This window comes from Cucurbita pepo, chromosome LG09, assembly GCF_002806865.2.
Source record: "Cucurbita pepo subsp. pepo cultivar mu-cu-16 chromosome LG09, ASM280686v2, whole genome shotgun sequence".
NCBI lineage: Eukaryota > Viridiplantae > Streptophyta > Magnoliopsida > Cucurbitales > Cucurbitaceae > Cucurbita > Cucurbita pepo.
The window spans coordinates 2,074,779-2,090,986 of record NC_036646.1 but is presented as its reverse complement, the minus strand read 5'-3'; the positions used below and the strand labels follow the sequence as shown (position 1 = coordinate 2,090,986).

General features: G+C 36.8%; 3 protein-coding genes across 5 annotated transcripts; 2 read left to right on the top strand and 1 right to left on the bottom strand.

Annotated features, from left to right (window-relative positions):
- The first annotated feature begins 1,081 nt into the window (after positions 1–1,081).
- Positions 1,082–4,913, top strand: LOC111801393 (pentatricopeptide repeat-containing protein At1g77170, mitochondrial). Of its 3 annotated transcripts, none has more exons than XM_023685372.1 (3): positions 1,082–1,469; positions 3,095–4,651; positions 4,796–4,913. In XM_023685372.1, the coding sequence occupies exons 1-3, from the start codon at positions 1,254–1,256 to the stop codon at positions 4,814–4,816; spliced, it is 1,794 nt and encodes a 597-aa protein (XP_023541140.1). In that variant the 5' UTR covers positions 1,082–1,253; the 3' UTR covers positions 4,817–4,913. The 3 variants fall into 3 exon arrangements, with proteins under 3 accessions (XP_023541140.1, XP_023541141.1, XP_023541139.1); XM_023685373.1 differs by having other exon boundaries at positions 3,095–4,124; positions 4,203–4,889; XM_023685371.1 differs by having other exon boundaries at positions 3,095–4,889.
- Positions 4,914–6,052: 1,139 nt separating this feature from the next.
- Positions 6,053–8,587, top strand: LOC111801391 (uncharacterized protein C19orf60 homolog). The gene is made up of 4 exons (XM_023685370.1): positions 6,053–6,272; positions 6,571–6,664; positions 6,765–6,869; positions 8,101–8,587. Exons 1-4 carry the CDS (start codon positions 6,115–6,117, stop codon positions 8,368–8,370), a joined length of 627 nt encoding a protein of 208 aa, XP_023541138.1. The 5' UTR covers positions 6,053–6,114; the 3' UTR covers positions 8,371–8,587.
- A 1,490-nt stretch (positions 8,588–10,077) lies between these two features.
- LOC111801390 lies at positions 10,078–16,030 on the bottom strand. Its single transcript, XM_023685369.1, has 8 exons — positions 15,114–16,030; positions 14,815–15,009; positions 14,633–14,722; positions 14,418–14,528; positions 13,225–13,350; positions 12,890–13,009; positions 12,045–12,221; positions 10,078–10,560 (listed from the first exon to the last, which is right to left on the bottom strand). The coding sequence occupies exons 1-8, from the start codon at positions 15,621–15,623 to the stop codon at positions 10,189–10,191; spliced, it is 1,701 nt and encodes a 566-aa protein (XP_023541137.1). The 5' UTR covers positions 15,624–16,030; the 3' UTR covers positions 10,078–10,188.
- Between the last annotated feature and the right edge of the window lie 178 nt (positions 16,031–16,208).

Below are 16,208 nucleotides of genomic sequence, written 5' to 3'. Positions count from 1 at the left end.
TACTGTAAGCGGGTCTTCTTGACTCTAACCACGTACTTATTTACCTGGCTATACTGTATTTTCAAAAGCTTCCAGTCTTCGTTTATTGTCCGGGTGATAGCTGCAAACTGCATGTTCGAGAGGTCTCCTTCCGAGCTCGAGACAAAAAATCTTATTTATAACTAAAAATAATATTTTTATTTATGATATATTATTAAATTTGTCGTTATGATATAAGCAAAAATATTATAATTTTATATTAAAAAATATAGTTAGAAATAAAATTATAATATTTTTGCTTATGTTTTATATTTTTACTTGTGAAATATTATTAAATTTATCGTTTATATTTTTTAATATAAAATTATTGTGATAATATTTTTATTTATGAAATATTATTAAATAATATTTTTATTGATAAAATATTATTTTAATATAAAATTATAATATTTTTGTTTCTGTTTTATATTTTTTAATATAAAATTATTGTGATAATAATTTTACTTATGAAATATTAAATAATATTTCACAAATATTATTAAATTTATCGTGATGTTTTATATTTTTTAATATAAAATTACTGTAAGCGGATCTTCTTCACTTTATCTACGTCCTTATTTATCTGGATGCATTGCATTTTAAAAAATTTATTGTTCGGGCGATAGTAGACCTCTTTGCGAAACTCGAGACAAAAGATCTTTCTAACTAATGATAATATTTTTGTTCATAAAATATTATTAAATTTTTCGTGATGTTTTATATTTTTTAATATAAAATTAGTGTGATAATATCCTCGTTTATAGAATATTATTAAATTTAGGGTAATTTTGTATATTTTTTAATATAAAATTATTGAAAAAGGAAGATTATCTAATTTTAAGTGAAGATTTTTTAATTAAAAATATTGAAAAATAAGAAAAGAATTTCCTAAATGAATATCGAAAAAGGAAATTAAAATTTTCAATTTTAACTTAGGATTAAATAAAAATTTAATTCAAATTTCAAAGAGAAAATTAAAATTAAATAATTAATAATAAAAAAAAAAAGCTAAAATTAAATCGATAAAGAAATAGCTTTAATGTTTCAATAGGGCATGGTTGAAGTCCGTGATGAGCTGGAGCAAAGGCTCTATCATAGAGCGGAGGCGGAGTGCGAAGGCGGGAATTTCTTCCGGCGGCGGCGGTGGTGCAGTTCAGAAAGCTCGTCGGGGAGTAGTAGTCGGTGGCGTGATGGAGCACTAGAACGTCCGCCATGTATGAATCTTCTTCGTTAGAATGCATAATTTCAAACCACTTCGAAACTTCCTCCTAGTTTCATCGAAGAACATCGACTACAACCTACTGTGCAATTCCGGCTTCACTGCAGGGCCATATATACTGCCTCTACCATCTCTATCTTGTACCGATTCCTGTGCCCGGCGGGGTTTCTGTCGATACGCTGCGGGGAAATTCTTCGGCAATGAGTACGAGTGCGGTATTGAGAACAATAAGGTGTTTGTTTCTTTTGTTTCTCTCTTGTTTATGTATTTTTTAGTTTCATGGAGTAGAATTTTCGTGAACTGAAAGGTTTGACGTTGATATTAGAGAAATTAGCGTCTTCGATTCTCTTGCGTTTACTCCAGTTATACTCTTTAAGTAATTGAATCGTAGGTGATCCTCTAGAAACAATATAGCCCTCTGTAAAATTTAGTAGCCATTGGTTCACCGAGGATGAGATGGAGAGGTATCTGCATATTTTTTGAGTTCAATGGCATGTGAGAGTGCTAGTCGAGCCATTCTTGGTGGTAAGAATTGTTTCAATTTTGGTGAGGAAGGAATGTTTCTGTAACTTGTTGCAGTGTGGACAAATTGAAAGTATCTGTGTAACCGCCCAAGTCCACCGCTAGCCGAAATTGGTCTCTTTGAGTTTAACCTTTAAGGGCTTCCCCTCAAAGTTTTAATACGTGTCTGTTAGAGAAAGGTTTCTAAGTTTTCACACCCTTATAGAGAATGTTTCGTTCCCCTCTCCAACCGATGTGGGATCTTACTATCCACCCCCCTTAGGGGCCCAACATCCTCGCTGGCACACCACTCGGTGTCTGGCTCTAATACCATTTGTAACAGCCCAAGCCCATCGCTAGCAAATATTATCCTATTTGGACTTTGTTTTCAAGGGCTTCCCCTCAAGGTATTAAAACGCGTCTATTAGGGAGAGGTTTTCAGGTTTCCACACCCTTATAAGGAATGCTTCGTTCCTCTCTCCAACCGATGTGGGATCTCACAATTCATCTTCGCTTGCACACCGCTTGGTGTCTGGCTTTGATACAATTTGTAATAGCCCAAGTTCACCGCTAGCAGATATTGTTCTCTTTGGACTTTCCCTTCAAGGGCTTCCCTCAAGGTTTTAAAACGTGTCTGTTAGAGAGAGGTTTCCAGGTTTCCAGGTTTCCACACTCTTATAAGGAATGTTTTGTTCTCCACTCCAACCAATGTGGGATCTCACAATTTGAAAGTGAAATAGTGACGAGGGTCACTCCCAAAGGAAAGAGCCTTATTTTCTTAACCAAGATTGTATCATTCAACGGTGAATCGTTGCAGTTTTTTTAGCCAACAATGGTGTTCCATACCAACCAAATGTTGTCCAGTGAGAACTTTAAAGCCACTGCACTTGGATTTTACATTAGAACAGTCTTGTAAAACTGAGTAGTTTCGCTATTGGCGTTCTTCTCGTCCTTATGCCTTTTATTGTTACCATTGGCATTGATGTCTTGAGATGATCAATACCCAAGGCCATGAATTGTGGCTTAGTTGAGGGACTTACGGGAGAATTGTGGCTTAGTTCGAGTAAGGGGGAGCCCTTTGTACTAAATTCCTAGTTTCATTGAACTGTCTTCATTCTGAAACGTAATAGAGACAAACCCACAAGGGTTAGAGTAGATTGTGATCTTGTTAAGCTTGATATTGGCAAACAATCTTAAATTTCTTCTTATTTTCTTGGTATGAAATTTTTTTCCTCTTGGATTTTTAGCTGAGTTTGTAATATCTAGACATATTGTTTGATTTCAAAGGCATATTTTGAATAAATCTACTTTCCAGTTTTAGAAAGGTTAAGGCTGTTCCGTTCTGTGTCATTTCAGCTTGAAATCCAAGGCCTCGATATTCACCAAGAAGCCAAGCGCCACGTGCTTCCTGTTCAAGACGTTGTGTCGGGTGACAAATGCGAAGGACAATTTGTTTATGGTGACAACAACAAAAGCAAATTCACAAATGTTGGCAGCTCTCCAGATAGCTCTCTACAAACCTTGCTAATGAGGGGAGGACATTCCCCTCCAATATACAATTCCAAGCATCTTGCAACAGATGATTTTAGGCCACTTGTAGAATTTAACGACGTGCGATTCATCGATAAGCTCAAGATAAATAAGCAGCTTGCAGAGAGGGATGCTCGTATAGACGCTCCCATCCAGTCGACATACACCTCTGACAATAATGTGGATCAAGTGAGTATTGTTGCAACCTTATTGATGAATTGTACTCATTTGCTAGAATTGTCTCAAATTCATGCCCATATTTTAAGAACCAACATGTTGGAAAACTACCCTTCTTCATTTAGCTGGAACAACATTATTAGATCATATACTAGACAGGAGGCCCCAAGAAAAGCCCTCTCTGTATATATCGCCATGTTACGAGCAGGCGTCTTCCCTGATTCTTACACACTCCCAATTGTATTCAAGGCTCTATCACTGGTTTATGCTTTTGGTTTAGGATTACAATTGCATTCAGTTGCTATACGGCTTGGTCTTGAGTTCGACCAATATAGCGAAAGTGGCCTCATCAGTCTGTATTCGAAGTTAGGAGATCTCGAGTGTGCATGTAAGGTGTTCGAGCAAAATCATCACAGAAAGTTGGGTTCTTGGAATGCCATTATAGCTGGTCTATCTCAAGGTGGGCGTGCGAAAGAGGCAGTCGATATGTTCATTAAGTTAAGACGAAGTGGGCTCGAACCAGATGATGTTACAATTGTTAGTGTAACATCAGCTTGTGGCAGTCTAGGAGACCTAGAACTGTCTCTCCAAATGCACAAATTTGTTTTCCAAGTTAAAGCCACAGGAAAATCAGACATTTTGATGCTGAATTCCCTCATAGACATGTATGGAAAATGTGGTAGGATGGACTTAGCATTGAAAGTATTTTCGAACATGGATCATAGAAATGTATCATCCTGGACATCTCTGATTGTAGGTTATGCAATGCACGGACAGGTGAAACAAGCGCTCGAGAACTTCCGATGCATGAGAGAGGCAGGAGTTCCTCCTAATAACGTTACGTTCATCGGGGTGTTGAGCGCATGTGTACACGGTGGGATGGTCAAAGAGGGAAGACATTACTTTGAAATGATGAAATCTGTTTATGGCTACAAGCCCCAGCTGCCACATTATGGATGCATGGTTGATTTGCTCGGTAAAGCGGGGTTGCTAGAAGAGGCAAGAAGGATGATTGACGAGATGCCGATGAAGGCGAACTCGATAATATGGGGATGTTTGATCGGGGCGTGTGAGAAACATGGGAATGTGGAGATGGGGGAGTGGGCAGCAAAGCATTTACAGGAATTGGAGCCTTGGAATGATGGTGTTTATGTGGTTCTTTCAAATATTTATGCCTCTAATGGGCTGTGGAAAGAGGTGCAGAAGGTGAGAGAGTTCATGAAACAGAGGCAGCTCGCTAAAGTTCCTGGATATAGCTTGGCAACAAAATTGGATTGAAGTGTTTCTGTTAGATTTTGGTCATAATTTTCTACTGTTCTTCATAGTGATTCTTTGATAATAATTTTACAGGTTTTTCAGCCAATTCCGTAACGGCCTAGACCACCGACCACCGACCACCGCTAGCAGATATTGTTCTCTTTGGACTTTTCCTTTCGGGCTTCCCCTCAAGGCTTTGAAACGCGTCTGTTAGGGGAATGTTTTTACACTCTTATAAATAGTGTTTTGTTCTCATCTCCAACCAATGTAGGACATCACAATCCACCGCCCTTTGGGGCCTAGCGTCCTTGCTGGCACTCGTTCCTTTCTCTAATTGATGTGGGACCTCACCAAATCCACCCCCTTTGGGACCAGCATCCTTAGTGGCACACCGCCTCGTGTCTACCACCTTCGGGGAACAGCGAGAAAACTGATACATCATCAAATGTCTAGCTCTGATACCATTTGTAACGGCCCAGACCACTGTTAGCAGATATTGTCCTCTTTGGGCTTTCCCTTTCGGGCTTCCCCTCAAGACTTTTTAAACGCGTATGCTAGGGGAGGTTTTCACACACTTGTAAAGGGTGTTTTGTTCTCATCCCCAACCAACGTGGGACATCATAGTTTCTGTGTAAATTATTGGCTTTATTTTGACTCGGAAGACTGGTGCAGCAGTCGTGATCGTCCAGAGCTGATTAACTTTAGGCTAAATTATAAGGAGTGATCGTGTCTGATAGGTTCATGAATTTTAATAAGTGTTTTAAGGAGCTATTAAAAGCTCACTTTTGTGTCAAATAAGTTCGGGTGGGACTCGATATTTTTCGAAATTAATGAATTTATTAGGCATAAAATGAGATCTTCATTTTTTTTTTTTGGTTGAAGTAAAATTGAGAATTATGAATTTATTAAATATAAAATAAAAAATTAAGTTGAATTTTTTTATACATTTACTTGATTAGTCGTAAAAAAATTTAGATTAAATTAAATTAAATTAAATTATTTTGTGAATATTTGTAAATATGGAGATTAATCTATATTAAAAATAATTATTAATCAAATTAAATCAAATTAAGTTTAAATTTTAATCTTAATTATTGTGTTGAAAAGATAGTTAATCCTAATTTTAAAATTTTTGTATTAGGATATATTATTATTATTATTATTATTATTATTATTATATTTTTGTAATAAAAAAAACCTACATGAAAATAAACTATTTTAAAGAATAAAATTGAAATGGATTTTTTATTTTTTGTAATAATTGAAATAAAATAATAGTAAAAAAGTCATTAATTAAAAAGAAATTTAAAAGAAAAAAAAAAATCTACTTAAATAGTAGTCTTGGACATGGAGGCTTCAGGTTGAAGACTGAAACTGAAGGGAAAACTCGCTTGGAGCAGACGCCCTAAAGAATGGAAGATTTTGATAAGAAGCTCTCTCTCGCTGAGCAAATGGAGGAAGACGGAAGAACCTCTGGCGATTCTAGCGGTTCCTCCAACACTCTCACTTTGCTCCGCAAGTTTCTTGAAATCCAGCAGCGTAGAGCAGAAGCTTATGCCAGGCTTAAGAGGTATCATTGATTTGATTTCGTTTGAAACCTCGATCATTGTGTTTGGATAATCGATGGCGAATTGATGACTCGAGTAATGTGTATGCGTATTTCTGTTATAGTTCTTGTCCTCGAACGCGATGTCGATGCATTTTCTTTCCTGTTGATTCCATATGGTTCGATCATTGGAAAATCTAGCTCAAAGAATTTTTGTTAGATCTAAATTAACTTAGTGACAAAGTTTCGAGCGTGTTGCTGCTACTTATTTAAACAAGGCGGATTGAATTTTGCAAGTCTTCATTATTCTGTTGATTCGCAGGGGTTTCGATGAGTATATGACTTCAGGAAGGGAGATATCTTACCAACAGCTTTGCGGTGAGATCACTGCAGAATTCAGTAATTGCTCCAAACAAGTTCGTTTTGCAATTTCATAGCATTTCAGTTAAGCGTAGTCTTCTTTGAGCTTCCTTCTGAGGTTTTACTTTTTGGACTATGGACTCTCTCTTGTTGTAGGTCATTGACATTGAGTCGAACTTCTGTAGTCCAGATCATGACAGGATCGAGTTAGCCAGCCTGCTTAGATCTGTTCAAGAACAAGAAAAGCAGAAATTGCATCTGGTATGCCACCTCCAGGAAATTCTCTAGAATGCTTTGGTTATATTTTTTAAGCACCTTTTCCTTCTCTGCACTGAATAGGGTTGACGAGTAGTATTATTCCAAACCTGAAAATATATGACGTGCTTCACAGAATTCCAATTGGTCAGTTAAACTTGTAATTATAAATTTTGTAGGATCAAACAGTATATGCTTTGGAAAATTGTAATTATAAATTTTGTAGGATCAATCAGTATTTTCTTTTGAAAATAAGGCACAAGTTTTTATCCTCAAGGCGTAATAATTAAAAGACTTTTGAAACATTGTTCAGATTAGAGACATGGCCTATGGATAAATCTGGATCATGTAAAGCATTCTTACCTTCTTGATTCTAGAAAATTATAGAAAGATGGCCATTAAGTAGCAACCTTGATTCTAGCGTTTTCGAGTGAAGATGAGCATTCCATGGTTGCTGCATGTAAAGTCACAAGGTTGTAACGGCCCAAGCCTACTGTTAGCAAATATTGTCCTCTTTGGGCTTTCCCTTTCGAGTTTCCTCTCAAAGTTTTTAAAACGCGTCTGCTAGGGAGAGATTTCCACACCCTTATAAAGAATGTTTCGTTCTCCTCCCCAACTAATGTGGGATCTCACAATATTTCACTATTTTTGTCTTATTGTTGATTCCTTTAGATGTTGTGCACCTTGTCTTACAACAAGGCTACTCCACCTTTGAAATTCCTTCTCGAGTTGTCTTAAAAGCTCTGATTAAACATCGAATGAGTAACAGGCAATAATGTGTAGAGTGATTTCCTTTCTTGGATTAACTTTTAGAAATGCAATTCATTGAAATAAACACCAAAGCCAGCTCCATGTAGTTCAGATTCTCTTCTCTCAACCACTGCCCTTACTTCCATCTCCTAAGCATTACATTATTCTGGCTAGAATTCAGGTCCTCAGTAGTGGTACATATAGCTTATCCTTCAATGCTTTACACAGTTGTCTAATGCCATTTCCAATGCTAAAAAACAGTACCAGAAGTCTGCTGATCATCTATTAGTTAGTTAATTTGAAAGCTGAGAATGCATACGAATAAGCAAACGATGAGATAAGACACATTACCGCGTGTTTGTGTTGCGGGTGGGTTTTCTTGGACATTGAATGTGTACTTTTGCTAGATAGGAACCTCATCGTATAAAGTTCAAGAGTTGAGAGGTCCTGCCATCATCTTTACCTAACAATTATTCCTTTTTTATAGACAGCTCAAATTCAGTTATTGAAGAAGGCTGGTCGCCCATCGGAGCGCTTGGTGAGCCACGAGAATTGCAGATTCAAGACACCTCGAGAGCACGAGTGTCTGCATGTCCACGAGATAACTGAAGCTTCAGGTACCGAGGAAGCAGAAGCAGATGCCGAATATGACAATGCTCTCAAGGAAGCAATCAAAGGTGTGCAAGATGCTGTGACGACCATTAATGAGCACATGGAGGAAGTGAGATATGAGATTGCAGCTCTTGAAGATAAGTAATCTTGTGACATATGTATATGTTCATTGGTAACATCTTGCTCTGCAATTGAATTGGTTATTGAAACGTACCTGTAAAGATACACAGAATTGGTTCTTTACTAACGAGCATTCGCTCGACGTAGGGATAAAGCGAAAAGTTTACTTTCTTCGTGTTTGGCCCGGTATGTCGCTATCTTTTACGAGATATATCCACTGAATTCTCAATTTTTAGCCCCAATTTTTATGTCTCCTTTAGATTGGAAGTAAAGCAGGGACAGGTAATAGACGTGGGAGAAGGTGAAAGGGTATGGTTCAAGCCTGCAAACCTTTTTTACATAGCCTTTTGCTGCATACCGTAACAGATCTATCTCTCTTCAGCTTTTACTATTGTGAGATACATGAGATTGTGAAGTCGGTAAATATGGCCACAAATATTGAACTTTATTTTATAAATGCTCGATTAAATTCTTTTAATAAAGGGATTAATGGAACGAATAGCACTTTTACTACTAAAACTATATCCGCTATAATGCAATTTTTGTATATAAATTGGCTACAATGCAATTATTGTATATAAATCGACTTTTTGTCAAAGACAAAAATAAGTCATTTTTGTATATAAATTGGCTACAATTGTATATAAATCGACCTCTCGTCTTGGACAAAAATAAGTTGCAGTAATAAATAATAAAAAGATCGGATTCTCGACCTTTTGTCTGGATAATAATAAAAAGATCGGAATAAATAATAAAAAGATCGGATTCTCGACCTTTTGTCTGGATAATAATAAAAAGATCGGATCAGAAAAGAAACATGAAAATTTTAAAGACGTATTTTCATCTTGATTTAACCCCTCTTTTAACGACGTATTTTCATCTTCCCCTCTTTTAACGACGTATTTTCATCTTGGATTCTCGACCTTGTCTGGATAATAATAAAAAGATCGGATTAGAAAAGAAGATCGGATTCTCGACCTTTTGTCTGGATAATAATAAAAAGATCGGATCAAAAAAGAAAAAAAGAATCATGAAAATTTTAACGACGTATTTTCATCTTGATTTAACCCCTCTTTTAATGTATTATTTTCATCTTGATTTAACCCCTCTCCAATTTTGCTCATTAATCAAAATTAATTTATTGGTATTTAAATATTGTTTCATAATCAAAAAGTGATTTTAATCAAATTAACATGTAGGTTGATACGAGTTTGATTGGGTTCAATTTTGCGTAGTTCCAATCGTTAAGACTGCCTCTAGATCAAGGCTATGATGACAAGGAACGAGGTACATTGTGGCCTTTGGTCTAAAAAATATATTTACAAAACAAATCACTTTCGATTGTTATCTACCGACCAATATATTTCTCTAAAAATAAAAATTAGTCTCTAATATTTATAAAAGGGTTTTTAATTTAATCATCGTACATACCCTTATACATAATATTAGTAAAAAGTTAGAGAAAAATTAGAAATACTCTAATTCTTTTTTAAAAATTAATATTTTTAATGTCTTGATTTAAGGTAAAATTGACCAATTATTTCCATTGAACATGACTTCCAACTGAACCAAATTTACTAACCGATTCGAGTCAAGTCGAGTCGATTCAGTTCGGTTCTTCAATTTGGTTCAATTGTCCACATTTCGTCCCAACAATCCGATGTCGTCGACTTCGAATGGGCAACAGCCAGATCACACCTAAGATCCAGCCATCAGAATTGGCCAATTTCAATTTAGCTCAATTCTATGAAATATATATACCAACAGCTTAACCAATACAATACATTACAATACAATAAAATTATCACATAGAAAGTATAAATTTATACCTTATTGACGACATTCAGATAATAGAAGCATAATAAGAGGAAGTTGCAGAAGAGCTTACACCGCAGAGTAGTATACTTCCCGACTCTATTCTGTTTCTGAAAACAAGTCGATCGAACAACAGGCTTTCACTTGCCTTCTCCATATTCCTATCATTCATAGCAATATCGCATTGCTTCTTCATGCTTACAACCCTCGATTTATTACCATCTTTCTCGCACTTCTGAATGTACTTCCCAATGTCCTGTTGGATTATTCCATACGTTTCTTGTGGTTTATTACTGAAGGAGAACTGAGATTTGCTGAGATTACTGCTTCTGTAAGATGTCTGTCCTAAATTGTATTGCTCGCTCTCAGATGCAGTTTCAATTGTTGCTGATTCCTGAAACTGCAAGGCATTCGACGTGGGAAATCTATTAGCGACTCGACGTCCATAAAAACCAGTTATTAAAAGCAATTCTCCGACGATAGGAATGTTATATTACAGGATGTATCAGAGATTGGTTAGGAACTTTATAAGTTTGCATTGTAAGTGTAGAACAATTGTTCGACCTCGTGATCTATCAAGAACGCACTTCAAACATCGAATGGGGATTTTTAAATACCCCAACTGTTTGCTTGAGCATAGCACTCGTGAGGTAATTGGCTGAGAGAACTAAAAGAGGAAACTTGGAGCAATGGTTGAAAGTGGAAACTCATGCTCTATAATGGGACGTGAGAAATGAAGATTGGAAAAGTGGTGCTAGGTTTCATGTAAATTCCCTTGTATGATATCTTGGTCCCCGGATATCACCTACTTTGTTTGAGAGCAAGTATGCAAAGAATGTCTTATTCGAACTCTCAAACTTGCTTGGTTTTAAGGTTTTATGATCATGTTTGAGTTAGAAATCAGGACAGCTTTCCCTATCAAAGTTGGGCAACGGATCGTTTTTGTGAGATTCCACGTTGGTTGGGGAGGAAAAGAAGCATTCTTTATAAGGGTGTGGAAACCTCTCCCTAGCAGACACGTTTTAAAAACCTTGAAGGGAAGCCCGGAAGGAAAAACCCAAAAAGGACAATACCTGCAAGTGGTAGACTTGGGCTATTACAAATGGTATCAAAGCTAGACACCGAATGATGTGTCAGTGAGGAGGCTAAGCCCTAAAGAGGGTGGACACAAGGCAGTGTGCCAACAAGAACGTTGGGATGGATTGGGGGGTCCCACATCAATTGGAGAAGGGAACGAGTGTCAGCCAAGATGCTGGGCCCTGAAGGGGGTGGGGATTGTGAGATCCCACATCGGTTGGGGAGGAGAACGAAGCATTCTTTATAATTTAGAAACCTCTCCCTAGTAGACATATTTTAAAAACCTTGAGGAAAAGGTCGAAAGGGAAAACCTAAAAAAGACAATATCGGTTAGCTGTAGACTTGGCTATTACAGTTTTTGTGTCCGGTAGGTGCCTCACAAGCTCCCACTATTATGATAGAAGATTCTTAGTATCGTCATCCTCGGCACTCTCTACCCTAGAAACGTGAGGAGTTTTCTCATGTTTAAAGTTCTTCCTTTCGAAGGGTAAAGCTACTATTTCCTGGCTTAACACGGTCAGAACAACCTCAAGAAGCTTATTGAGGTATGGGAGCTGTTAATGAGATAAAAGAGGATATTATTGATTGTACTATCCCTCTTCAGAGAGCTATTATAGGCTTTTCTTAGCAACTATTCTCTCCCTTTCATTCAGTCCTGTCACTAGCATTTCATTAACCTAATAAAATGCCTAGTACACATTGCACAAATAAAAAAGAAAAAAGTTCATGATATGTGATTCGCAAGTGAACCAAATTGTCAAAAGAAAAAAAAATGCTCAAATCATGACTAAATCACTTGGAACTTGCCTGGGGGGTACCATCTAGCACCTGGGTAGTGGAAGAAACTTGGTGAATTGGTGGGGGGGTTTCTTCCATTGATGAGAAATCAGAACCATCAAATGTTGATAATGATACACACTCATCAAAATATGCCAAGGCATCATCAGTTAGACGTTTTGACATCCTTCTTCTTTCAATGCTAGCCTGTTTTGAAATTGAACAATTGATCAATTTCTCTGTATCAGAATGGCAAGCTGCCATTCCTGTATGCAAGATATCCATCAGAAAGACCAGAATGTAAACATGCTAAATTCATAATGGGGGAAACCAATCCTTCAATCATTTGTTTATGGTAATTGCTCAGTCATCATATGATCTTTCTATCATTATATGCAATAAATCAATTATTTCTATAAGATTCTTTTGTGACAAGTATAGGGACTTTGTACGTGTTGGGGAAATTTTACTTTTTTCCATTAGATTGCAATTTAAAAGTAAAAGAGAGCTATTGTCTCTTTTGTATTTACAGGAGAGACTTTTTTAACACCAAAGAGAACCCATGAAAATAATAAATTACTACGTTTCCAGCCTTTTTTTGTTTTGATAATACTTTTAAAAATTGTTATTGCATTTATAAAATAAAATAAAAATAAATAAATAAAACACACACACACACACAAACGAACAAACTTATTTTAAACATTACTTCCAAATAACCCCATAGTCTTTGGGGCAGGTGAAGTATCCAAATTCATAAGGAAAAATATTCAGCATGTTAAAGAATGAAACCCATCAGGAGAAGTTTAAACAGATTATGCCAAAAGAAGGTACTAAGTTGATGTAAAATTGATGAAGAAACCAAGAGAGCATACTTTTCGTCTCATAGAAGTCTTAGGAGCCGGTATTACTTCCCGTAAAATTCTACTTAGCTCTAATCCACGCTGCTCCTCTACTGCCAAGTCTGCTCGAAGTTTTCTAGCTCGGTCTTGTGACTACCAGTAGAAGAAGAATATATTAATTTCTAGTTGTCAATGATGTAATTGAATTAAGTTGAAAACTTGAAGATAAAAACAAAATAATGCAGAAACACAAAATATAAAGCAAATCTGAAGGAAGGAAGAATCAAAAACAGTGAGAGGGGTTGTCGAAGTTAAATGAATTAAGAGTAATCATCAGCAATCCAGCACAATGAACAAGAAAGTACTACCAGCTCAAGCTTCTTGGAATACTCGCTTCTCAAGTCCATCACCATTTCAACTGCTCCTGGATTCACCAATTCGGGAGGGATGTCAATATTTGAACTTCCTATAGCATCAGCACCACTTTGTGAAGCCTGAAATTACAAACCATGACAGAAATGGAAGTAAATTGTCTTATTAACATATTTGAAATTTAGATATGTCATGTTGTACAATATAAACGGGCATCTCATTCCAGGAATAAGTCATCTAGACATGCAAGAAGATTGTAGAGAAGTCTTACTAGTTAAACAGAAGCAAATAATCTAATCAACTATTCTTGTTCCTGGTTTTTTCATAAGAAACAGAGCTTTCATCGAGAAAAAATAAAAGAAAAAAAGGACATCCAAAAAACCAATCTCACAAAAGGTAAAAGGTTCCAATCAAGTAAAATAAAACCAAACATGGAATTACAAAAGAGGTACTTTGGCGAAACCAAGTACAAATAAAAAGGCATACATAAATAGAAAAACTAACAAAAATGTTCAGACAACCTCCATGAAACTACTGCCCAAACAAGTCACTCTACCCTGGCCATCGTGTTTTGTGCCAAAGCGTCAGACCATCTTTTTTTCCCTTACGGTTCAAGAGGCTTGAAAATTACTTGTAACTACAATTGAGGGATGGATAGATTCGCAAAGACCAATATTACTCAACTACTATGTGGGAACTTCTTGAAAAGGAAGATAAAAATTCTATGGATTTTGGTGGTGAAGGTCCTGTTTGGGGTTTATGGTTAGAGAGAAACAATGTATCATTCAAGAACAAGCAAGACTATGAAGAAGCTTTTGGCCAAGCAACATTCGTAGTTCACTTGATATTCCATACATAATTCATTTTATAATTACTCCCATCACGGTTGACAACACTTTCGTCACTTCCTTACACGCATAAGATTGGATTGCCTGAATCACGAGTCAACTATACTATGTTACGATCATCTCATATTGATAAAAAGTCCAGAGAACAAGAGAACAATTTAAAATGTTGCATGTCCTTGTCACTAAGTTGTTGAAAAGAGTTTCTTGGGGAAGAAAAGCAAATGACGTTATTCATATTCTTATGATAGTACCCAGAACATTAACGATGCCTACAAGAGTCTCGAAGTTAAAAGAACAATTGAAGTAAAAAACATAAATATCAGCAAAAGATCAAAACTTACAATGAGAAGATCATTCTGAATATCTTGGACAGCACGTCTAACTTCGTATTGAATAATGTCATATATGTCACTAGCACTGGATTGCCCTTGCAAACAATCCCCCTTCATTGACTATGAAAGGAAAGCAAATTATGATTAAACGACTAAAACAAGGCTTGGCACTACTTATATGAGTAAATTCAAACTGAAAATAACCAAAAATTGACATAGCTCACCTTCATTTGCTCACAAACAGCTCTTATAGTTTTCTCTTCAGCTTCAGATAAAGAACTAGCGGTGGACAGCCTATCCTCAAAACTACAAGACTGAACTTGTTCCAACACTTGGTCACAATGTAGCACAGGAAAGATCTTATAGAATTCAAAGAAGAATTAACAGTGGCCTGGAGATCTCTTACCACTGATACATCGCAGTTATCCGATAAATCGAAGGGCGAAAGTTGACTGGACCGAATCTGAAGGCCTTTCGATCGCTGCAAAGCATCTGAACTACTTCTAACTGAACCAGCCTCTCTCCGACCACGAAGAACAGAATCTGGAGTCTTTCTACTATTGGATTTCGTACTGTAACAACTCTCTCTCTCAGCCTCACTCTTAATATCAGAAAAAAGAGATGAGAGTTAAGTTCTAGTTCAGCTAAAAGTATCTAATCCAAGACGAACAGACAATGAAGCATGGAATAAATTTAATGTCTAACCTCAGAGTTCACAACGGACTGCGATGAAACAGTATATCGAGACACAGACGCCGAACGGTCCCGCCGCTCAGCACCTACCCTCGACAAGCTTCGACAACCGGTTTTCCTGTTTCCTGAACCTACACTTCCAGAATCAGAATTTCTCGACACAGATCGTCCCCTCGTACTCTCAACACCACCGGAACTCACACGTTTCGAACTTCCTGATCTGACTCTGGCAGAACTGTCATCTAATTCAAGGTTGACAGAACGAGCTTCCTCCGACGGGGGCGAACCATTGCTCCAGAAAAGCGGATTATCTCTACTATTCGAAAAATCAGCGGAAACATCCACTGTACTAGATCTAGGAAAAGCACTGACGCTTCGTGATCTACGCATAGTAGCTTTCTTGAGAGAATTGTCATTCTGCTTACTATCCTTAACCGAAGTTGACACGCCGCTACTCGAAGAAGGTGTCGCCGAAGTCGAACTACCTCTTCTAGACGACGATTTGAAAGCAGCCATCGCCATTACTAATCGACAATCAAAATAACAATGGAACTAACACAATAATAGGAAATGGCGAGTCCAGATGACTTCAGAAAGCATCCAATAAGGTACGCGGTAATAGTCAAAGCGATGATGTTTCGATGAAGCATTCATACGAGTAAAATATAGGTGTAGAAGGCGGAGATTACAGAGTATGATTGACTGAAAAAAACAGAAAGCAATGATTATACAGAAGGATGCCGAGAGGGAGGAGGCGACGGAGCCGACCGGAAACCGCTCAGCTTCCGCCAAGTTTTCTTGATGGCGCCGCCACACTGATCGGAAAATTCGAAATCGTGCCAAGCACAAACCACCGAGACGACACGTGCTTTATGCAAAATAAGCGTTTCTTTCGCATCATATAAAGTATGAACGCATTTCAGACGCGAATTTTGTCAAATTTCGGTAAATGCATCCAAAATAATTGTTTGTGCTTTTAATTGACTAGTGTAAATTGACAAAAATACCCCTAAATTTATATTTTATTTTTAAAAATATTCTTAAATTTTTTAAATTTTCAATTAGGTTCAACTTTCCAAAAAAAAAAAAAAATCGAACAAAAAATTT

What these genes read in the sequence shown, in the direction of transcription:
- LOC111801390 (XM_023685369.1), bottom strand. Translation starts at nt 15,623, where the DNA reads ATGGCGATGGCTGCTTTCAAATCGTCGTCTAGAAGAGGTAGTTCGACT. An exon ending in ATAACTGCGATGTATCAGTG is followed by an intron (nt 14,723 to 14,814) that starts GTAAGAGATCTC and finishes GAACAAGTTCAG; the next exon opens with TCTTGTAGTTTTGAGGATAG. An exon ending in TGCTAGATGGTACCCCCCAG is followed by an intron (nt 10,561 to 12,044) that starts GCAAGTTCCAAG and finishes AATGCCTTGCAG; the next exon opens with TTTCAGGAATCAGCAACAAT.
- LOC111801393 (XM_023685371.1), top strand. Translation starts at nt 1,254, where the DNA reads ATGCATAATTTCAAACCACTTCGAAACTTCCTCCTAGTTTCATCGAAG. An exon ending in GCGGTATTGAGAACAATAAG is followed by an intron (nt 1,470 to 3,094) that starts GTGTTTGTTTCT and finishes GTGTCATTTCAG; the next exon opens with CTTGAAATCCAAGGCCTCGA.
- LOC111801391 (XM_023685370.1), top strand. Translation starts at nt 6,115, where the DNA reads ATGGAAGATTTTGATAAGAAGCTCTCTCTCGCTGAGCAAATGGAGGAA. An exon ending in GCTTATGCCAGGCTTAAGAG is followed by an intron (nt 6,273 to 6,570) that starts GTATCATTGATT and finishes GTTGATTCGCAG; the next exon opens with GGGTTTCGATGAGTATATGA. An exon ending in AAAAGCAGAAATTGCATCTG is followed by an intron (nt 6,870 to 8,100) that starts GTATGCCACCTC and finishes CCTTTTTTATAG; the next exon opens with ACAGCTCAAATTCAGTTATT.